Raw genomic sequence first — 22,142 nt, 5'->3', positions numbered from 1 at the left:
ATCTTCTCCCAGGCAACTCCCATTCTCCATATAGCACCCCCTATTACCCTACCAATAACCTTTTGTTTTTCTATAGACTTTTGTACCACTCCCTTGATTGCAGCCCCGTTTATTTCATTGATTACACTGACACTATCTAAAGCAAGCCCTTCAGCAAACACATGCTTAATTTGGTCTATTGAGAATGAGATGTGATGTGTGTGTTATCAGTTGTCACCTATCCCCAGGGAGGTGGGTGGAGTCCTGTCCTTCAGCAGGAATACTGACCTGGAGCTCTCCTAGTTAGCTGTCCAAAGAAGTGACTTTGCTTGTGGCTCTGTCCCACGTGGTACCCCCAGCAAACACAAGTTCTCCCTGCCTCATCACTGGTGGTAACCCCATCAGTCTCCTGTAGAAAATGCATCTGCACAGGGCTGAAATGACACCAGGCTACTTCCTGCTCTGGACCTCAGGGGGAAGCTTTGTGGAAGGATTTTTGTGTTGTAAATTTAATGTTATTACATCAACATGGTACTACGATCCCCCAAAGGTTTCTCCTGGGCATCTCTTAACAACTGAGACCTTCATCAGAAAATGAGGATACCTAGAAGTAAGTGAAATGAGGAGTGGGGGAGAAACAGCACTTGCAAAGTACTTTCTTACAAGTGCTACAGAGGGAATTGCTTTCTCAATCAAAGACTATGTTTCTTGAGCTCTAAAATAAGTATGTAGAAATGATAACTTTGTGAAGTTCTCTCTATAAAACACTGAGGACTCCACAGGGTCAGAAACCTTTAAGATTTAGATATGTGTTTATGTAGTCAAAACATGAATTGTGCAACTTACTACCCAAAGCAGATACTACCAAATTATTTTATTCCCCTGAGGAAGAGGCAGGAGCAAATTGCTTAGAAGAATGTGGGAGAAAGCTGAACTCATTGCAGTCTTACCACTTGTTGAAACACTTAGGTTTGGGGTTTTTTTTCAACTTTAATGCCACTTAAAACTGGTGTTCCTGACCAGTATTAACACTCACTATGAGTACTGCCAACTGTTGGGGGAAAACTTCAGCTTCCTGCCTGGGGCTCAGCCCTTGAGGAGGTGTCTCGAGTGACACCGGGTGTCAGCGGCAGGGTGATGTGCCGGGTGCAGGGTTACACCAGCAGCAGCAGGCTCTGCCTGCACATGGCACACGGGCAGGGTGTGATGCACTGAGGGGCTGCCGTGCCTCTCCTCAGGGCAGCTTTGCTGGATGCCACTTTGACTTTTCTTCTAACACCTTGTGCCCAGGACAGCCGAGGCAGGAAAGTACCAGCTGTACCAGTCTTAGGGCAGCATCTGCTGGTTATTGCATGGATCAACATAGATGGTTGTCATGGAAGAGGCTGCTTGCTTTGGCTCCCAGGCGGAGGTACCTGGGGCTGGGGGGCGGGAGGAACGGGCTCTTGGGAGAGAAATGACCCGTCAGTGTAATTCCAGCACTCAGTCAGGAGAGAACGGGAGCAGACGAGGAGCTCCTCGGTCTTGGTCTCTTTTTTTCCTTATGAGAGGCAGCGCCCATAAACTTTGGCAAGTCCAGGTTCAGTTGACTGCAATTCGCCTTGGAAGCGCAGGAACCCTCCCCACCACTTCCCACAGCCCTTCCCGCACCGCTCCTGCGGGGCTCTCGGAGCCGGGGAGGCGGGGCAGCCGCTGGGAATAAACCCCAGATGCCAAGACAAGATGGGGACAGGGACTCGTGAGCCTGGGCAGGAGTGACCCTGGGGCTCGGCCGCCTCTCTCGGGGAAAGGGGCTGCAGTGGCGCCCAGGTGTGCGGGCGTTCTCGCAGCGCACGCAGACCGGAATTGGCTTGGCCAGAGAAATCACGGGCGGAGCCGGGGCGCTGCTGGGGGGGAAGGGGGGAGAGCAAAGGCAGGAGCCGGGGATGATGCGCTGCCCTCCCCTCCCGAGCTGTGCCTCGGCGGCGGCAGGGGCTCGGAGCCGGCCGGCCGAGCATCCCGCCCCCGGGATGCGCCTCCCGGCGAGGGCGGAGGGAGGAGGGGGAGGAGAGGCGTGCGGGAAGTTGCAGCTCGGGAAAGGCAGGGGTTTCGGAAAGGAACTCGTCTTGGCAACTGTGCCACGCTCCTCTTGTGGCAGGACCTAGTATGCAACAAGTCCCTGGAGCACTTCCCGTGAGAGCGCGGTGAACGTGCCACTCAAACGAACAAACGAGCAAACAGCCCCCCAAACGCCGACTTACCTGTCCCGAGCGTAAATCCGCAGAGCCGGCTGGCCGTGCGCGGCCCCGGGAGGTGGAAGGAGGGCGGTGGGAGTCAGGGCTTGGTGCGCAGTGCGCCCGGCCGGCCAGGACTGCGCTCGGGAACTTGGTGTCCCGCTCCGGTTTCCTGGGAGGCGGCTGCGATCACGTTTTATACTGTATTGGTTGGTAACCCCTCTCATTCATTAAGATCACGTAAGAACTCGGAGGGAAACGTGACTCTGAGCTAAGGCGTTTGCGTAAATCTATAGGTTTTTAAAACTCCCTGCCAGTTGCTTTCTGTCTTCTGTAGGCACCAAGGTGGTGGAGAGTTTAAGCTTGCGGATATTGCAAAGGGTTATTAGATTCATAAGTCACACCAAGTGGTGGGCGATCCACTGAGCAAAGCAGAAGTTCTCACATGATGACTTCAAACAAGACACATTACCTTCCAGCATCTGTTGGAGAGACTGGATTTTAAACCACTTCTGTCTCCAGGACAGCAAAGAAACAATGGTGAGTACCTACAAAAAAAAGCTTATTTTTAATACCCGGCGAGAGAGGAACAAAACAACTACACCAAAAGAGCTCGAGATGCTGCTTAACGACAGGATCTGATATCACGGGCTCGGCTTTCTAGTACTTAATACGCCAAAGAGCGTAACCCGCGGAGGCCGGCAGAATTGTGCTTTAGACGGTGTAACTTTAATTGCGGCGCTCTTTGATTTAGGGCTGCGATGTAAACGGCGCGTCTGAGCCACAAACTTGCAGCTTGCGGCGGCCGGGCGCTCTGCCGCCCGTCCCTCGGCGGGCACCGGGGGGGCCGGGGGCTCGGGGCTGCCCCGGAGGGGGCGGGGAGCGGCGCGGGGAGGCGGCGGCACCGGCGGCGGCACCGGCAGCACCCTGGACAGCGGCGGCGGGGCCGGCTCCGCAGTGCTCCGCGACCCGGCGGGCGCCGAGTGCCGGCTGCCCTCCCCCGCCGAGCCCCGGTGCTGCTTCCACTCCCCTCTCCTCCCCTCCCTCCCCGCCCGCCGCCCTCTCGCCCCAGCTGGAGCTGGGCGAAGTTGAATTCCTAGCGGTGCGGACTGGAATAGGAACAAGAGAGGAGGGACATAAAAAAAAAAAAAAAAAAAAAAAAAAAGAGTCTTGCAAGCTCCGGGGGTTGGTTTGACGGTGTCAACTTTGGGAAATGCCAGTATTTATCTCCGCGATCTAGCCACTGCTCGTGGTGTTAGCTGTAACCAAGGTAAGCACAGGGGGGATACCCCCGGGGGCCCCTCTGGCTCCTGCCTCTCCCTCTCTGTGGTGCGGGGATGGGTGCCTGCTCTTCGCCTAGTTTGTTACCTTGCTGGCTGCTTGGTGTGTGAGGGCTAGAGGAGGAAGGAAGGAAAAGCTGGATGAGATTTAACTACGAGTTAACTTAAGTTGCGCCTGATTTAACCTGGGAATCTCGTCTCTGTGTGTGTGCATGCTTTCGGCAGAGATGCAACCAAAAGAAGCAGATGCGACGGATTTTTTTTTTCCCTGGCTAAGGATGCAAGTTGATTTTGCATAGCTAAAGAGATGCAGCTGAGCTCTAGCTGGCACTGTGCAGGACTGATCTTTCACAGATAAAGGGACGCAGCTGATCTTTACCTACACGGAGATTAGCTGACCCCTCCGTGTACGCAACCTACGGCTCGAAGGGAGAGCCGTGCATGTATTGCTGATGATCCAATATCCGCATCTACTTTGCTATAATTAATGGTGTGTGTGCGTGTGTGTGTGTGCGCCCGTTTGGCAAGGCTGAAACCCAAACGCAGCCCCCCCAACTGGAGATCATTCGGATAAGCTTTCTGCTCATCTCCCTCCCTATCTCTAGTGCCTCCCCCCACCCCTCCCCGCGCTTCCGATTCTTCCTACGTAGAAATGTAGCTAATAATATTTAGTCTCCGGGCTAAAAATAAGCTCTGGAAAGTCAGCAGTTTGGCGGAGCCGCGGCGGCGGCAGCAGCGCTCGCAGGTAGACAGGCTCAGGGGGTCTCGGGCTCCGCACGGAGCCTGAGCATCGCCCCCATCCCCGCTCCGCCGGGGGAGCAGAGCCCGCCCGGAGCCCCGCCGTGCCCGCTCGGCGCACACCGCCCGGGGAATCCCGGCCGCGGGGAGCCCCCTCCGTGCGAGCCCCCCGGGCCCTCCCTGCGGCAGCGCCCCGCGCCGGCCCCGCTGCGGAGCGAGGGCGGATCCCGGCCCCGCCGCCCCCGCCTCCCGCCGGGCTCCCTCCCGCTCGGCTCGCACGTAGCGCCGCCGGGCAGGGAAGCCCCCGGCAGGCGGGAGGGAAGGCAGGAAGGAGGGAAGGATGGATGGATGGAGGCCGGCCCGCCGCGGGGAGGGGGCGGTGTCCCCGGCGCGCAGCAGGGCGGAGACGCCGCGCAGGCACCGCGCCCGCCGGGCCGGGCCGGGCCGCCCCCGCCGGCGTCCCCCGGGTCCCCCCGCCCTCCCCAGCGCGGTTGCCACAGCGACCGCCTCCCCCCGGGAGCTCCGTGCTGCGGAAGCGGGGCGCGGTGCCCAGGGATGGGATGGGATGGGACGGGGGCGCCGGGGATGCCGCCCCTCCGCCGCCCCCTCCGCCCCGCGGCCCCGGCCCCTGGACGGCGGCACCGGAGCCGCACCGGGCACGGCGCAGCCAAAATGGAGGTGGCGCAGGACGGGGCTCGCTCCGGAGAAAGTCGGGCATCTGCCGCCTGTGCTGCGGCCGTGTCCGCCCCGGGCTCCCGCCGGTAACGGGGAGCAGCCGCTCGCCTGCCCGGGAGATGCGCTACCGGCGGCCTTGGCTTAGCGCCGTCCCCCTTTACACCCGCCGGGCCGGCCGGAGGAGGGAGCGGCAGCATCCCTCCGTGGATTTTTCCATTTCCACCTGGAGAACTCGCGTTTGCTGGGGATACCTGTCAGGGTGCCACAGGAGGCAGCTCTAAAGGCGAGGAGAGAGGAGCCAGGTCTCGGCAGCATCCTTCGGCAGGAGGCTGGGTGACACTCAAGCACTCATGATTTGCAGTATTGGTCTCATTAAATTCATAATGAAACGTCCTCTGACCTTTTTTCACTTAGGGAAAAGTAATGTGGTAGAGCCAATATTTCAACACATCCACTCTGAACTAGAGGTTGATGAGCCCTACTAAAAATCTACCCACTTCCCAAAATAATTTTTTTTCTGTTATCTAGGAGGTTGTCAAGGAGCTTCTAGTTATATGAATTTTCCACTCCATGCATAATTTTGTGTATCTTCCTGTATTTTAAGTTTGCATCCATTACTTTCTTGCCAGCTCTTAAAAAACTCCAGCATTTCCCTTTCTGCCTCTGTTGCCATGTTTCTCTGGAATTCTAATCATTCTCTGCAGAGAGGCCTGGGATGGACGGCTGCTAACAAATGACAAGGGCCGGTTTTGGTCCCATCCTGGTGACTCATACCTTCATCTGCAAGTAGCTTTATTGATTTCAGTATCTCCTGTTTCTCCAGGAGCTGTCACTGCTTTGGTGGTGGTTCATCACCACCTTTCATCTCTTATAGTTATGTTACTGTAAAATGGCCAATGTCCTTGGACTATGTCTTCCTCGTCCAAAGTTTTGGTGTGGCAGTCTTTTTTTGCCTTTTTTAAAGGTTTTCTTTTACCTGGTACCACAAGTGTTGGCTTCAGTGGTTTGGTGTCTGTCAGGTGTCTGTGCTCAGCACAAGATGGTTTCTATAATATATGTTTGACACAGGCCTTGTCTCTATGCAAGTTTGCCATTCTCAGCAGCTCACCATTTGGATAACCTTTTGATTTTTAGGATTGCTCAACAATTTCCTGTTTCAAACGGTCTGATATTTCTCACTATTTATTTTTAGTGGCCAGCATTCACAGGCATGTATGCCAGTGGATTAATGTCTAGCATTTCATTAATCTGAGGTGGCTGGGCGCATACATTTGGCTTTGTACAGAGAGTCCTTTTTTTTTTTTTTCTCCTTTCTTTATCACATTAATGCTGTTGAGCTCTTAGAAATGCACTAAGAAAATGCAGACTGGCTGCCAATCAGTAACCATAAGTTGCTTCCTAAATACAGTGGCATATGGTTGCCCTGCCATGAGAAATTCTGGAAAGGTGGATAAATCCCGAGGGACAGATTTTCCTCGGAGCTGTAAGTCTTACCATGAATCATTGTAGTAAATCACCACTAAGCACTTGAAGATGTAGCTGCTAGAATTTTTATTTTTTTTAATCAGCTACGCAAACAAAGAGAGCATCCCTAAGATTTCAGGAGAACTAGTTCACTCCTCTGGCAAAAAATAGTAACATCAAGTGCAGTAAACAGCATCTGCAAGAAACAGTACCTATCAAAGTTGTTGAAAATCAGTAGATTCGCCAGACCTCGGAAATGAGACAGGTAATGCAAGGTAAAAGATGTCTGAAAAGACACTTTCACGGCTCCCTCCCCTTTGAGCTAACATTAGACTGGGGCTAAGAAACTGGGGCTAGCAAAAGCAGGCTTGTCAAAGTGGTCCTTAAAATGGATTTGATGGCTTTTGGGGCATGGAGAGCTAGAAAGGAAGAGTGTAGAAGTGCAGGGCTGGTTTTGTAATGCTCGTTTTCATTTGTGGTCAGCAAGTCCAGCTCACAATAAGGACTGCAGAAGATGGGCAGATGAAATGTCAATGAAAAGGTAATAATTGTACGCCTGGAAGTAAGATTTTGGAACAAGTGTGGGTATCCCATGTTTCTCTCATGTTTGGTTTTCCAAATATTTTTACCCTTCCTTTCTGCCTCTCTCCCACCACATTGCTGGGAGTAGTGAAGTGTCCTGGCAGGGGGATGTCAGGGAGCATCCTGCAGCCCCCAGGGCACGTGATGGACAGGGTCACTGGCAAGCTGCTCGCCACCTTTGGTGAATTCCTACACCCACATGCCAGCAGCAAGGTGTAGGGTAGGGCACAGGCTTCTCCCATGAACTGAAAATATCTCTGAGACATACTTCTGCAAAATGATAGTCAGGAAAACATACCGACTGACATGGAGTTCATATAACAACTGCCCACCCATTTCATTATTTCACAAATGTGTGATTCTTGCTTGTGAGCTGTCACCATTAACATTTCCATCTGTCTCAATATTGCTTCTATTCTTAGTTGCTTTGTGATAGATGTAGGTGTATGAAAAAGATTTTCCCTCCCTCCTTGTGTCGTGAAGTAAAATAAGTGAAAGCCACATATATGTATCCACACATTTTCATGCAGGCAGCCAGAAATAGAGGCACTTTCATGGCACTCCCATTACTAGATGTAGAGGGGAAGTAAGAAGCACATGCCTGTGGCCTCTTGGTGCTGCTGGAACAGGCACCATAACGGGAAAAAAACATAAATAAGTCAAAATCTAGCTGCAAAAGAACAATGTTGCTTTGATCTCCTTTTGAATATGCAGTTGGAGAGACCTATTTTCCCAACCATGTAAGTATGGGAATAATTTTACTTATCATGTAATCCTAATTGGTCTTTTCCTGAGGCAATCTCAAAGGGAAAATAGCTGTGACATGCTTTGGTGTTGAAAGGATCAGGTCCTCAGCTGTGTAGGTATTTCTAAACTTAGACCTTTGAAGCTGCTCATTGCTTGGACAAACAGAAAACTCTCTGCAATGTAGGCACAACCTGCTCTTCTCAGCATGTCTGTGCCAGGAGTGGCATCGGTGGCAATGACCAGACATGGCACAGGAGTCTCCAGCAGAAGCACATCTGCTTCCAGCCACGTTATCCCTGCTGGCATTTGAGCTTCATGGTTCTCATGAAGAGTGCAAATTTACAGTCCCCTGATGGAAGAAGTCTCTGAAGTGGCTGGTGGGTGTGAGGCATCTTCACCCTGGCACTGGTGCTTCCAGAGGGAAGGGATGTGGTCCCAGCTGGGCTGTGGGGCCTGAGGCAGAGCCTGGGGGCCAGGGCAGTGCCCCAGAGCCAGCTGTGCTGTCACTGAGGGGTTCCCCACAGCCACAGGCTGCTGTGTTGGCGCTTATGGGGAGCACTGGAGCAGGGACTGCAGTGGGCCAAGCTCTTGCCATGAGTGGCCAAGTGTACACTTTCTGTTCCCCCTGCTTTTGCAAAGTGTGGCCTGTCTTGTTTTTGTTTTTTTTTTTTCCTTCCCAAAATAGCACACAAACCCCCAATTTAACAAGCATAAACCATGCACTCTGGCCTCCAATTTATTTTGACATTTGGCAAGAATGATTTTGCAACGTGTTCATTAAGTCATAACATTTTTGCTACTTTCCCATTCCAGCTCCTTATTGACTGTAGCACATGTGAAAATAACGAAGTTATTTATTCTCCAAATGGACAGTAGACCCCAAAACTCCCAAGAAATTGCATTGTTTATGGATGCAATGTATGCAGAGACTTTTAAGGGCCTAGGTCTTCCCTGACTGTAAGAAAAATGGTTCATTTCTGAAAGGGGTGAAGAGGGGTTTATCATCCACTAAAATGTTAAAAGGATTGTTCAGTTAAGGAGGTCTCATCAGACCAGTTGTTTCTTCTTTGTTAAACAGAGCCTTTGTGGGATTTGGGAATAATGCAGTAAAAAGTTATGGTAGTAGATAATTAGATGGACCAGCTAAAAGCAATATGAAAGGGGGCTGGTAGCACAAGGATTACAGAAGGTGTGTGGGCATTTTGACATCCAGAAAACATTATAGATCTGGTCTCAGTTACCTCAGTCTCATGATGATAATTAAGAAATGTGGGTGTAGAAAAGATCTTTGCACGGTTTGGTTGGATTATTGCTGCAGTTCAGAACACAATTGACAGAGACACCCACATTGGACATGATTGCCCTTTGATGAGGCAGATACTGACTTTTTAAAGCTGACACAGTTAAAATTATGTCCAAAGTTTATGGGGCCAAAAGCTTCTCACTAGACTACATTATTATAACAAATGGTAAGCTGCAAATTGAAGCAGTTAAAAAAAATGGGTGAGGCATGCTGAGGTGGAAGAGACCCTGGCAGTGGGAAGGCTTCAGGATAAACTTTTCTCTCATCTGTTTGGCAAGAGTAGAAGTGGCACATAGGCAGTGTCTGTGAAAGGGGGCTGCCTTTCTCTGTGTGTGTTTGTGCTCCCCAGAGGCACACAGCAGGGAGGAGCAGCCAGGTTGGTTCCTTGGATGAGCCACAGCAAAGCCAAGCTCCTGTGCAGCTCGTGTGCTGCGTGGCAGATCCTCCCAGCTCCTCCACCTCCATTTGTCCAGCAGCCATGCAGAGGTGGGACCAAGCTCCCCCCTGAGCACTGAGTGAGGGGAAATATGCCACCAATTTAAACCAGAGCAAAACCCAACAACAAAGCTCACAACCTTTTATCTGAAGGATATGTTTTTAAGAAACATTTGAGAATGGGAAGAGAACGATGGAGGCTGTTTAGATGGTTACTGCTCAAGTTAAGGCATAGCAGTACAGCTTCACATGCTACCTCTTGTAGTGTATTATTCTAATATTAGAGCCACTAAACCTGTACAGCCATGGAAATGTCAAAATATTGACGTCAGCCCTGATCCTGCATTCAGGTTTCTTTATCCTTTTACGTGTTTCACCCCTTGAAACAGCAGCAGGAGGAGGAGGTTGTATGGTGGCCCGCAAGCAGTTCTGCATCTGTCACTTAGCTCCCATTCAGATTTCCTCTCAGGAATCAGAAAAGGCCACACATTGTCAAAGCAGACGGAGCTGGGAAAATATTTGACATTTCAAAATTAATTTTTTTTCCAGTATTTTTTCAGCACAAACTGAGTTCTCTATTGTTTAACAGAGTATTCAAAGAGGCTTTCAGTACTTCTGTCTAAAGCTATCCTCAATAATCTGACAATGACATTTGATAAAATATTCAGATTCAAAGCCAAACAATATCATGAAAAGACAATGGATTTAATGGATTTCAGGTAAACAGGTGGCTACCAAAGGAAAGGAAAAAAAAAAAGGCAGCTGTTTTCTGATAGCAAATACCTTTTGAAACCCAACCAACTCTACTGAGAATGAGATGAAGCAAGAGACATGAGCAGAGGTCAAGAGGCTGGAGCTGCTCATGTGTTGGTTTGCTCTGTAAAATACATGTTCACTCACACCTGCCAAAAGTCTGTAAAACCATCTGAGAGAGTATTTGACTGAATTTTGTGAACAGATAGCTGATAATATAGTATTGACCAAGAAAACAGAAAGATTTAGCAGTTTTTAAATGAGGCTAAATTCTAGGTTTGAAATTTTCCAGTGGATGCTGATACATCTCAAATGTCTTTTGCTACTGCACCAATCCCTTGCTGTAGCCTGAAGTGTGATAGCCTTTACTATATTGCTAAAAACTTATTGCATCAGAGGGAAAAAAACCTACTGTGTCTATTGGTCATCCACAGAGAATGAATTTTACAGTATTTTCCATATTAATGCCTTTTTGTGCCCCAAATTTGGTTTGTTTACTGAGATATTTTAAGTGCTTGCAGCACGCTCATCACTGATCACTGTTTTTGAACACTTTTTAAAAGTGGCATGAATAACCTGTGTCACAGGTTTTGTTCTCATCCTCTTCTGAGGGAACAAGTACTTCATTCTAGGATTTTTCCCTAGTTTTTGTTTTTGAGGGGTTTAGTTGCTGTGCATAAGTCTTTCACGAAGATCTTTGTGGTAGCAGGAGGTAAAGTTTAATCCTAGTTTCACCTCTTTTCTTTCTGTGTTTGCTCCTGCACCAGTCACTCTATCCACAGGCTATTCCCCAGGCAGATCTGATTCTCTGGCCCTTCCTGCCCACCACCTGTTGTTTTCCTCTCCCAAATCCTTCACCTGGACTCAGTCAGCTGTCCAGCCATGCTCATAGCTTTTCGCACCTCTTTTTCTGAGCTCTTTTAAAGACACAAATGTCTCTGACTTCAGAAGAGCTTTTAATTCCCAGTCCACTGCCTTTGGCACCTAATAGTTATTTTTATCATCTACTTTCCCATCAAAGTATTTCTGCAGCAGTCCCTTAAGAAAATTCTGCTGGCTCCCAAATTTTAAGGAAGCCAAAACATCTGACAAGAAGGCTAAGTCCCTAAGAAAAAAAAAACCTAGGAAGTTCATTTGGAGTGGCCAGAATTTCCTACTCATTTTCGGTAGGGACAAAGAGGGAAGAAATTCAGACTGATGTGAGGCCTTCAGGCCAGGAGAAAGGATGCAGAGTGCAAATTCAGTGTCTCCTGACAGAGAAAGTCTCTGAAATGGCTGATGGGTGTGATGCATCCCATGATGGACCTTTCCAAATTATTTTCTTTGGATGCATCAGCCTGCCCAAGAGCAGCAGGGCAGGACCAAAGCTGTGTTCCTGCTCAGCTCCTGAGTCTCCAGAGACCCTGGCAGCTGCCTGGGGCTCTCACTGGCCTCAGATCCTTCCTGCAGGGCTCCTGGCACTCCCATGGGGCTCTGCCAGAGAGGAGGTGTGGGAAAGGCAAGCAGAAGTGGTGGAAAGTGCTGGAGTCCTGGCTGGAGCCCTCCCACACTGGGGGAGCAGTGCTTGGATGGAAAAGGAACAGCACTGAGTCTTGCCTGGCGTGGAAGAGCACAGGGTGAAGGCCCTTCCCTTTCCTTTGCCTTCCCAACAGGCAATCCGGCAATCCCTCAGCCATCTGCAAGTGTCCTGCCCCCTCTACTTGAAGCCTTGCTGGGGGAAGGTGCCCACCACCCTCCCAGTCCATGCTTTTCGTGGGGTGTTAGGAAAGATGAGTGGTCAGTTAAAAATCCATCAGCTAAATGTAGATGAAGGTCCAGCAGCAGTTAGTCAGACCATGAGAATGGGTATTTCATCTGCTTGTCTTTCATTTGTGTCAGCACTCAGGCTGAGCCCTTTTTCCTGCATCTCTGTAAGCCCATCAGTTCATGGAATTAACATTAATTTATGTAATTAATGTTCCTTTTCTGCCAGGGTGAGGGTCTGGCAAAAGCACAGCAAACCCCAACTGCAAAGTGAACTGTGGTGTCAGCTACATGCTTCCCCAGCTCTGGTAGCTGATGAAATTTTCTGGCAGCAAATGGGGTCTAAATCAAGAAACTAATCAGAAATAAGCCTGAAAATTGTACTGGCTCTTATTTACTTTCTTTTATCTTGATACAACTTCTTAAAAGAATATTTTTAACAGATCCTTTAAACATTTGTAGTAAGAGGTAATAGACAAAATGTCATAATTTCCATATGAAGGAGTGCAATTCCTATATAAAAAAGGCATTTTATCCTAATATGGTCTCAGAGTCTAAGTAACGTATTCTGTCACAAGAACTTTTGCATCAAAACAATTTTTCTGTTTCATATCCAAGAAGAAATGTTGAATATTTAAATTCCACATTCTTTTTGATCTTAATTCCCTTCACAGAAGAGCTCTTTAGGTCTCATCAATGTGCTCTAGGTGCAATATCTGAGTATATTTTTCATATTACGGGATCTAACCCAAATTAAGAAACCAAAGGGGAAGGAGCTATACATGCCTGGAAGGGAAAATGATTCTGCTTGGAGCACATAGCAGGGGAAAGCATCAAACTGAAACATAACAAAAGTCTAAAATAAGGGGTTTAATGCCTTGGTGCAAAGTCCTTGCTGAAAACCAAGCATTTGGCTCCCTTCTGATTTAAAAACTTTGCATTCCTGCTGACTTCAGTGGTGTTTATGTTCAAATAAGTAAAGGCACCATGAGGCCATATAGTACAACTGCAATTTACAATAAATTATAGCAGATTAAACAGCCAGCTAATGAAATACAAAGAGGTGTTTAAAACATTCCCTTGTAAGCATTTACCTCCCAGATGTATAAACTATGTGAAAAATAAACATTGTCCAGAAAATAAACATATATTATGTTGTTTATGAGTTTATACTCTAATGGCACAAGTCCTGAACCACCAAGGCCCCACTAAATGTCTCGCCAAAGCCAGGGGTAAATTTTACTTGGGTATTCTTTGAGTCTTTGATATCCAACAGGGCCTTAAATACTAAAAATACAGGGCCTTTGAGCATCAGAATGCAGGATTGCTTCAGATTATATTCAAATGAGATTTGTGGTGGTGGCCCTGTCTCCACTGCTGGGTGTGCCCACCCTTCAAAAGCCATCCTGACCTTGAGCAGGCTGGGCAGAGAAATCAATGTGTTTCCCCATTTGAGAAATGTTGTGGAATGTGAGGAAAGTTATTTTAAAATAGCTTAAAATTTGTATTGATTTTGTGGGTCGATATTTCAGGATTTGTGAATTCCCAAGTAGCCATACATCCACCTGGGCTTTGTTCCCCTCTCTCTGCATCTGGAAATGATGGTCTGAGCACATCACATGCTGTAGAGAGAGAACCAGCCATGCATCCAACTACTCCCATGCTGTGCCAGTGAACAGGAAAATTGTGTTTTAATAGTAGTACCAAAACTCCAGCTGTACTGGCACTATTTAAAGCAATTCTGCCATGCAAGTCAGTGAAACAATTTCACCTGGCCAGTGCAGAGTTAATAAGAGCCCCTGTGCAATTCCTGCTCCTTGGAGCTGGGTGCTGCAGTGGGAGGACAGAGGAAGTGAGGACTGCACCTTCTTTGTTGCCTTTTTTGTGTATTAGCACGCCCCGAGGAGTGGGGGAGCAGCACCCCTCTGCCATGGATGAGCAGACCATTCCTTTCACTTGGACAAATGAGAATTCCTGGACAGACACATTGATCTCCAGAGGGGAATGCAACACACAACGTGCTCCCAGCCATTAAATTACCCAAGGAATAACAATCCCAAGTATTCAACATGCAGAAATTACACCACACAAATGAAATGTTTCAGTCAAGGGAAACTTTTGCTTTAATGTGACTAATTCAGCACTTGTTTCTTGAGCCACAAGTCACAGTGACTGGAGGAGGAGAACCTAATGAGGTCTGAGCTTCATTTTGAGGACTCTCTTTAATGCCTGTTGCTGCATTGATAATTTTAGTTTGCAATTAACAAAAATATCTATTGTTTTGCAGGTATTTCTCTCTTTAATGCTTTAGGTGGTTAACATAGAAAATGTAACATGGAAAATGTTTTGAACTCTTATGTTTTGTTTCTTAGGTGAAATAGCTCAATAAGCTATTTAAAGAAAAAATATCCTGAATTTATTTTTAAACACATCAGCTTGTTTAAAGCATTGGTGTGTCTCTGCTTTGAAAAAGGATGGAGCCAAAGTACCTTAACCCCTTCGGAAAGAGGAAGACAACCATCTAAGTGCAGCATAAAATATGTTAATCTGAAAGTCCTGAAGGGCAGGAGAGCCAGCAGAACTATTTAATGTTTACACATGCTTTGCATTCCCAAGGATTTCTGTGTACCCAAGGAGGATCCCTCCTGCCAGCCCCTGGCAGAGTGGGACCCCGTGGGTGGTGGGCACCCCGGGACAGCCCCTGGCCCTGGTGCCAAGCTCCACCTGCACCTTCCCTCCCCTCCCCAGCTGCTTGCAGATCCCTTATCGCCCATCACCCTCGGGCAGTATCGCTGAGCTGCTGCACCTGGCCAAGGCAGAGCATGATGCCAGAGGAGATCTTTGTGGCTTCAATAGGAATAAGCTGCAAAAGGGCATTTGTAAGGCTGTGGACCTGGGATTTTGGGGCTTGCTTAATTTTAGCACCACTCAAAATAAGCTCTCCAAAGTTATGCACTGAGCAAGGTTTGCTAAGGCATAAACCTGCTCTGATAAGATGCCTGGCTAAGTTTATAAAGCCCTTGGAATCTGATCCCTTTAAATATTAAAAATAATCCACTATATTGCATCTAACTGAAACCCACTGAATACTTAGGGGAAAGGAGAGAAGAGTCAATCCCAACACCTTTCACCCACAAGTGCAGCACCAGTTTTCTGATCTCCTTTAATCCTAGAGGTCCAATGGCCTGATTCGTCACAGGAGTGCATCTGTAGCCATCTAACCTTTCCACACCTGGCTCAGGTTACCACCATCCCAAGGAATCACACACAACCTCTTTGGGGAAGAGGGGATTTTCTTCTCCCTTCCCATGTCTGCTGCTCCCTCAGAGTGTGCATTTTTGTTGTTCTTGTCCCATGCCCTCTTTTCTGTCTGCTGGGCTGGAGCCTTGGCTGGGCTGTTGGCAGGAGGCTCAGGCACTGCACGCCAGACACCTGGTACACTGATACTCCTGGGCACAGCCCAGACACTTTCCTCTTTGCTCAGGTAGTGGGTGTTTAATGCCTCCAAAACAACAGCAGTAAGGCAGAGACACTCAGGAGATGAATTGCCAGCTTTAGTGAATGTCAGAGCATCAGGAAATGACAAACCAAACTTTTAATGTTTCTGCGGGGTTGGATTCATTCTCTCCTTACTTTTTTTTTCTTTTCTTGTTCTCACTTTTTGTTTTTCTGTGCCATCATCCTTAATAGCTGGCCTGCACTCCAGAGTGTGGGGCAAGCCTGGCCATGGGAGAGGTGTCAGAAGGAAGGGTGAGTTACCCTCCTGGCTTCCCTCAGCTCTTCACGTGGGCTTTAGGGGTCCCTCTGTCCCAGCAGAGCATGGAGATCATGCAAAACCCCAAAAGAAAAGCCCAGAGGTTCGGATGGGGAGGGTTTGGGGTGTGTGTGCACGTCACTGCAGGTGGTATTGCCACATATCACACGTTCTATTTCCACAACACTTCATGTCAGAGCAGAGACAGCTACATGAGCAGTGGCGAGGAACAAACCCGGACCTGGCGTGCTCACCAAACAAGTATGTTCATGAGCAGCTTAATAGATGGATGTGTGATAGACACATGCATTTCCTTGTTTGCAAAAGGCTAATCTGCACCTACCACAGAACTCTGTCAGAGAAATGGTTTCATGCACATAAATTGTGCTGAAATCCCTGATTAGAAGGCATGGGACAAGATTCAGGGTACAGATCCTGCCATGGGATGGGAAGCTGGCATACCTTTAGCAGACATGAGAAGAAAACAATTATTTTAATTGTTGGTTAGAGTTTTAAAATCACTTTTGCTGTAGCTGCAGGGAGACAATTCTGAGCTATTAAGTGGTATTTTCTCCAGAAAAAATGTTGTGGTTTTGGTGCCTGCGATTCAAAGAGTAGCTTTTCCTGCTTTATCGTGTGTACATGCAGCCACCAAACCAAGTCTAAGATCTTTGGGTTTGTATTCCCATCCTTGCTGTTTCACTTAATACTTTCCCTGCTAAAATGAGGCCTCTCAAGAGCTGCTGTTCACTGAAGGTGAAATTATGCTTGAAATTAAGAGCAGCTACCCTGCACTACTTAAGGCACTGTAAGGGTCTGTTCTGGTCAGCCAGCAAGCTGCTTGCAGAGCAGAACAGCAGCAGCTCTGTGGGCTGAACCAGTGTAAACCTTGGGCTGGTGAGACCCAAGAGCCAGCAGCTCCAGGGCATTGACACAACACTGAGGGCTGGCAGGGGCTGTGCCCACAGCTTGGCCAACCCCTGAATGCAAGGGGAAGTCACCCCCACCATCTTTGTCTCTTCATCTCTCAGTCAAAGCCTCTAAAATACAAAGATTTTACAAAGTTACACAGAATTTGGCTTTGGTCCTCAAAGATGCTGAAGTTTTTCCAGGGCACTGATGTTGGTGTGGGGCACTAGGGGCTCTCTTGTGTGTGCTGCAGCCACTGAATCATTGCAGAGCAGCATCATGGCCCTGTCATCCTACAAATGCACCATGTCTGCAACCCTGGCTGTGTATATAACTTGTGTATATAATCCGCTGCAATTCTTAGCATTGCTGGAGTGAGAAAAGTTTATTTCCATGAATTTTCCATCTCTTTAATGTGAAAAAAATAGCAAATAAAGGTAACTAGGAAACATGAATAAACATAATCAAATATAAAATGCTTGTAATGATAGAAGGAATTACTTCAGCCAATTAAAATTTTAAACAGAAGAAAACCCTGTAGCATCCAAAACCCGAGTACATCAATAGCATTGTCCTTTTTGTAATCAGGATTAGTTTATATTTCCTGACAGCCAAGTGAGAAGAATTCCAAATTACAGCTTCTTGACCTTTTTCTCATTCAAAAACAGGCCAAGATCCTACGTGAATAAAATGGGGAGTGTAAAGACAGTCTGGGGGAAGGGAGACTCAATCATCCACTGCCTTTTGTCTAATTATGTACCTTTTATGAATGTTACTCTTTTCAAATATTGACTTTTTTATTGCTTCTCCTACAATTGCAATGGGGGAATTTAAGAGCCCCACAAACTACTTTATCATATAATTAGTTTATCAGTAAATTTGGACCTCATACATCAATCACTATAATGCATAAACCTCCACTGAGACAGAAACCAGGTGTGCGTGCTTCTGCTTCCTTCTTTATAGTATCTACAGCATCATTAGTGCCTATGCTACAGTTTAAATTGAATTCAGCAAAAAGCAATGGTCTTACTCTCCTGTAAGCAATATTACTTCAGGGATAAATCAACATTTTATTGATTGACAACTCATACTCTTTTCCTGCTGCTCTTTGGAAAATGGCAAAGTAGGATTTGTGTATGCAAAAAATTATTTTAATTAGTCATGAATAGAAAAAACACTTGGTTCCACAGTGAATGCTTAAAGTGGGCATACTAAGAGGCTTGATACACTGAACTATCTGAAACCATCAGAATAGGATCTGCCTGCCCTTTTCATCCCCATGCAATTGTGGTGTGACTTTATTTCCAAGAGCCTCTTACATGTGACATCTGTACAATCCAAATCGGAGAAACAACAAGAGAGAACTCCTTTTGGGTCTACCCAGAAAACATCAGGATGCCTGACCTTTGCATCCTATGTATCCCACAAATCCCAAAGGGGATGGTTCATGTAACCTCCAAATTTATAGTGCATTTTATGGACTAAGGAGTGGAGCTCCAACCAGAGCAGTGTCTCCATGTCCCCAGGACTATCAGTTGCTTCACAAACTAATACCTTGAAGACACAATTTTTGGGAGTTCATTCATAAAAATTCTCTTGGAAGTCAGGGTCTGATTTAACAATATGGAACCCAGCTTGCATGTGCAGTAAAAATCCAAACAAGTCATTATTTACGCTATTTTTCATTTTCTGAGTAATCAAGCACTGGCTGGTAATAATGCTCCAAGGGCTGATTACACCAGCAAGAAACAGCAGCTCCTCTGACCACACCTCTTCCCTGGGAAAATCTCTACACTGATGCAAAAGGCAACACCTTTGTAGCAGAGAAAAGTGGGAATTTCATGGTTGCATGGAATTAATGGTCCTCATGTTCTCAGCAGAGCTGAGCTGAAGGCACTTCCCACAGAGTGAGCACTTGTCAGGCTGTCGGTAACATGCTTCCTTTCCAAAATTAAAAAAAAAAAATCTGATTGCAAGCAGATTTTTTTCAGAATATATCCCTTCTCCTTCACACCTGAGAAAAAGCCAGCAGTGTTTCTAAAGCATGATATTTGCTGCTGCTCATCTGCATGCCTGGTGTCCTAGCAGAAGAGCCTTTCCTTCAGGAATAACAAGTGTGCAGTGTATTACATTACAGCTGATTAAAGTAGCCTCTCTTGCTGCTGTTTAACTTGTCTGCTAGATCATCCAAATACTTGCACTCACCACCTTATAAACACGGAATATTGGAACTGTGCTGTTCTGTGGCTGTGCAAAAGGGCTGCTGAAAGCAGGCTGCCTTGGTGAAATCAGGTACCCACACTAACACAGTCACACCTGGAAAGTTAAACGGTGCTGCGGAGCAAAGGCTAAAACAGAAAAATAAAATGCACACGTTAACTTTGCAGATTCCAGGTACAACCACGGGTTTGAAATGCCTCTGGAAGATCCACCCGGCATTGTTGTTGGGAGTTGTAAGCTTATACTGGGGAAAGGAGTGGTTGATGTATCCCCAGTGGCAGAATTTGAATAACACAGAAATAGCAGAGCAGGACTTGGCCTGAAGAGCTACCTGGATTAGTGACTATCCATCAGCCAGCAAGGGCTGGACGTGATTCCTCAGGCCCAGGCTGTTAGTGAAGGCTTTGAAAATGCCTCCTTTCTCACAAATTAGATAGATTTGGACTGGAAAACACTGAGACAAAAAGAGGTATAACTGTCTTCACGCTCGCTGACATTTTTAGTTCAAACACGCAAAACCAAACCCCCAAGTGCAAGAAGGATGGTGATGTGGTAGTCAAGCATGATTTTATTTTAAGTTCTTAAAGCTGCAAAGGTTATTAACCACCAGGAATCTTTCCTTTAATATATATTAAAAGCTGATTTATATGGAAGGCCTTAGGTGCACTCGAATTTCAAACACCTGGGTTATTTTCTTTACTTTACTGATAAATGCAGGTGTTTCATAGCAAAAGCACACAGGCAATCAGACTGTCTGAGGGCAGCAATGAGTTGCACACATTTCTCCTAGGATAAATAAATTTTCACAAGTGTATGGAGTGAATGGCCCCTTGGCATTAATTGCAAATTAGATGGCAGTCAGGGTTTGAGGCGTGGAAAAATACGTTGTTTGAACCAGTTCGTGAAAGAGTTGTGCTAGCTTCTCCTGAAAATCAGCTGTTTTCAATTTTGCCTGTGAGGGAAGAGGAAAGGGAAGAGGCGAGGCTGCCGGAGCCCATGCCAGGCAGGGGGTGAAGCCGGCTCCTCTCGCACGGCACGGCTCGGCTCGGCTCGCTCCAGCCGGCGGCACACGCGTGCGCTCCCGCTGGCCGCGGCCAGCCCAGCCCAGCGCGGAGCGTGCCATCCCTCTGTCTTTACCGAGATCAAATGGAGCCGGTCAATCAGGGGATACCATTATTGCCTCCGCCATTCAATTTCCACTATCAATAATTCACTGTGCTCGCTGCACGCGCGGGAGGAGGAGGAGGAGATGGCCAAACAGATTTTTGTCAGGGGGTACAGGATGCTCCCCGCGGGCGGGCGGGCAGCCGGGCAGAGACGAGCCGAGCCGCCCGTTCCGCCCGGCACTCCCGGGCTCCGCGCTTGGGCCCGGCTCCGCCGGCGGGCGCTGGTGCGACGGGCGGCCCCGCTGTCGGTGCCGGTGCCGGTCCCATCCCGGTGCCGGGCTGGGCAGAGCTGCCTCGGGACCGCCGGGACTGAGCTCCCGCTGGGCGCCTGCAGAAAGTCACCGATGTAACGTTACCTGGGGCGCTCATTAATAAGCAATGCCTGTTATTATCTTGATTGCATTCTTAATAGGCGGACTACGGAGAGGTCAGCGCGGGAGCGATATTTAAATGGATTGGGCTTGCTTAATACCCGGCGGAGTAAACCAATATCCCGCCGCGGGCGGACCGGCACCCCCCCCGCCCCGCTCCCCGCTCGGGAAGCGCCGGGGGAGCGGAGCGGAGCGGGGCCGGGCGGGCGGGGCGGGGGCGGTGGCGGGGCCGGGAGGCGGTGCGGAGACTCGGAGCGGGGCAGCGCGGTGCCTACGGCCGCCGCAGCCGTCGGCCGGGGGCGAAGCCGCTCGGCGAGGAGAAGGCGGCGGGGCTGGGCCGGGAGGCTCCGGCGGAGCGGTGGGAGTGTGGGATCCGGCCGCGCTGCCCTCCCGCCCCTCATAAAGCTTTGATGAGACACTTGAGACGCCGCCTGTGTTGTCGAGGCGGCGGGAGGCGGTCGGTGGGACTGGGCGCCCGGGAGAGGATGTGACTTCCCGGAGGGGACCCGGACAGGCTTTGTGTGGACGACAAGGTACGCGGCGCCCCGCCGGGAAACTTAAGGGGCCGGGGGCAGGGGGTGCGGGCGGCCGCGGAGCCGGGCGGGCGCCGGCCGGCGAGAGGCGTCGGGGAGCGGTAAAGGCGGGCGAGGGCCGGCGCGCCCCGCGCCCCTTTGTTCCCGCACCTGTCGGTGCTGCTGGTGCTCGGCGGGGCTTTTGCCGGGGCGGGCGGGAGCGGGAGCGCGGTGCCGGCGGCGCGGGGCCGGCGGAACGCGGGGCCCGGCGGCGCTTCCCCGACGGCGGCGGGCGCCCGGCGCGGGGCGCGGCGGGGCCCCTCGGGCGGCGGGGCGCGCCCCCTGGCGGCGGGCGCGCGGCGGGGCGGCGGCCCGGCCTCCTCCCTCCGAGCGCGGCGGCGGCGGGGCCCGGCCGTGACGGGGCAGCGGCGGGGCCGGGGGGCGGCAGCGGCGAGGCCGGGGGGAGACAGCGGCGGGGCTGTGACGGGGGAGCGGCGAGGCCCGGCCGTGGGGCGGCAGCAGCGGCGGCGGGGCGCGGCTGCGGGGCCCGGCCGCGGGGCGGGCGGCGCGGAGCAGCCGGGGTGCGGGGAGGGCCCGGCGCCGTCAGGGAGGGGCGCGATGCACTTGTTGAAGCTGGACCGTCGCTGGAATGCGAAGCATGCCCGGCACCGTCTCCCGGAGCCGGTACCGCGGGTGCCCGCTCCTCCGGCCGTCCCGGTGCAGCACCGCGGGCAGCCCCGGTGCCCCGGCAGCCCCGGGCAAGGCAGGGCCGCGCACGGAGCGGCCCGAGGTGTCGGGGCTCGGCAAGGAGCAGCGACTGGCCTCGACCCACCGGCTGTGGATTCGTATCGGGCTCAGACACGCCCGCACCCAGGAAAAAACCCTGGGCTTAAATGGTAAATTTGTTCGGAAGAGGTTTAGTTAATACTTTGGGAACCTTGGGCTGTCCCATAGATTTATTCTTTTTTCCCCCTAGGATTAAAAGCGTGAGGTGTCACAGCTGTGGGCCACGCTTGCTTTGCTTGGTTGTTTTTAAGAGGTGCTGTTGGTGTTTTGGTTTGTACATTCCAGTTAAGATCTGTCCTTTTCCTCTCAGTTTATTGTAGTTTGCTCTTCTGAGGTTATGCAAGATCAATAGTCATTACTTATTTATGTTTCTAGTAACACAGTTCTAATGAATGCAAAGAATCTATCCTGGCAATACATTTTTCTTCAGCCAGTATTTCTGTAATCTTTAATTCATGGTGATAAATAGATAAAATGAATTTCCTTGGTTGTCTATAGATACGAGCAAA

General features: G+C 49.5%; 1 protein-coding gene across 4 annotated transcripts in view; it reads left to right on the top strand.

Annotated features, from left to right (window-relative positions):
• Window positions 1–2,591: 2,591 nt before the first annotated feature.
• The window catches only part of BDNF (brain derived neurotrophic factor), a 40,210-nt gene continuing 20,659 nt past the window's right edge, over window positions 2,592–22,142 (top strand). The window contains exon 1 of one of the 4 annotated variants that reach the window (XM_005492322.4): window positions 2,592–2,732. In XM_005492322.4, the coding sequence (XP_005492379.1) occupies window positions 2,730–2,732 (3 nt within the window). In that variant the 5' untranslated portion in view covers window positions 2,592–2,729. Of the gene's footprint in view, window positions 2,733–3,316; window positions 3,463–20,726; window positions 20,869–21,604; window positions 21,744–22,142 lie in introns of those variants that run through there. The other 3 variants (XM_005492324.4, XM_074543764.1, XM_005492323.4) reach the window with 3 other exon arrangements.

The sequence above is a fragment of the Zonotrichia albicollis genome, chromosome 6 (genome assembly GCF_047830755.1).
Source record: "Zonotrichia albicollis isolate bZonAlb1 chromosome 6, bZonAlb1.hap1, whole genome shotgun sequence".
NCBI lineage: Eukaryota > Metazoa > Chordata > Aves > Passeriformes > Passerellidae > Zonotrichia > Zonotrichia albicollis.
The sequence above is the reverse complement of the archived record's forward strand: the minus strand, read 5'-3'. Positions and strand labels throughout refer to the sequence as shown.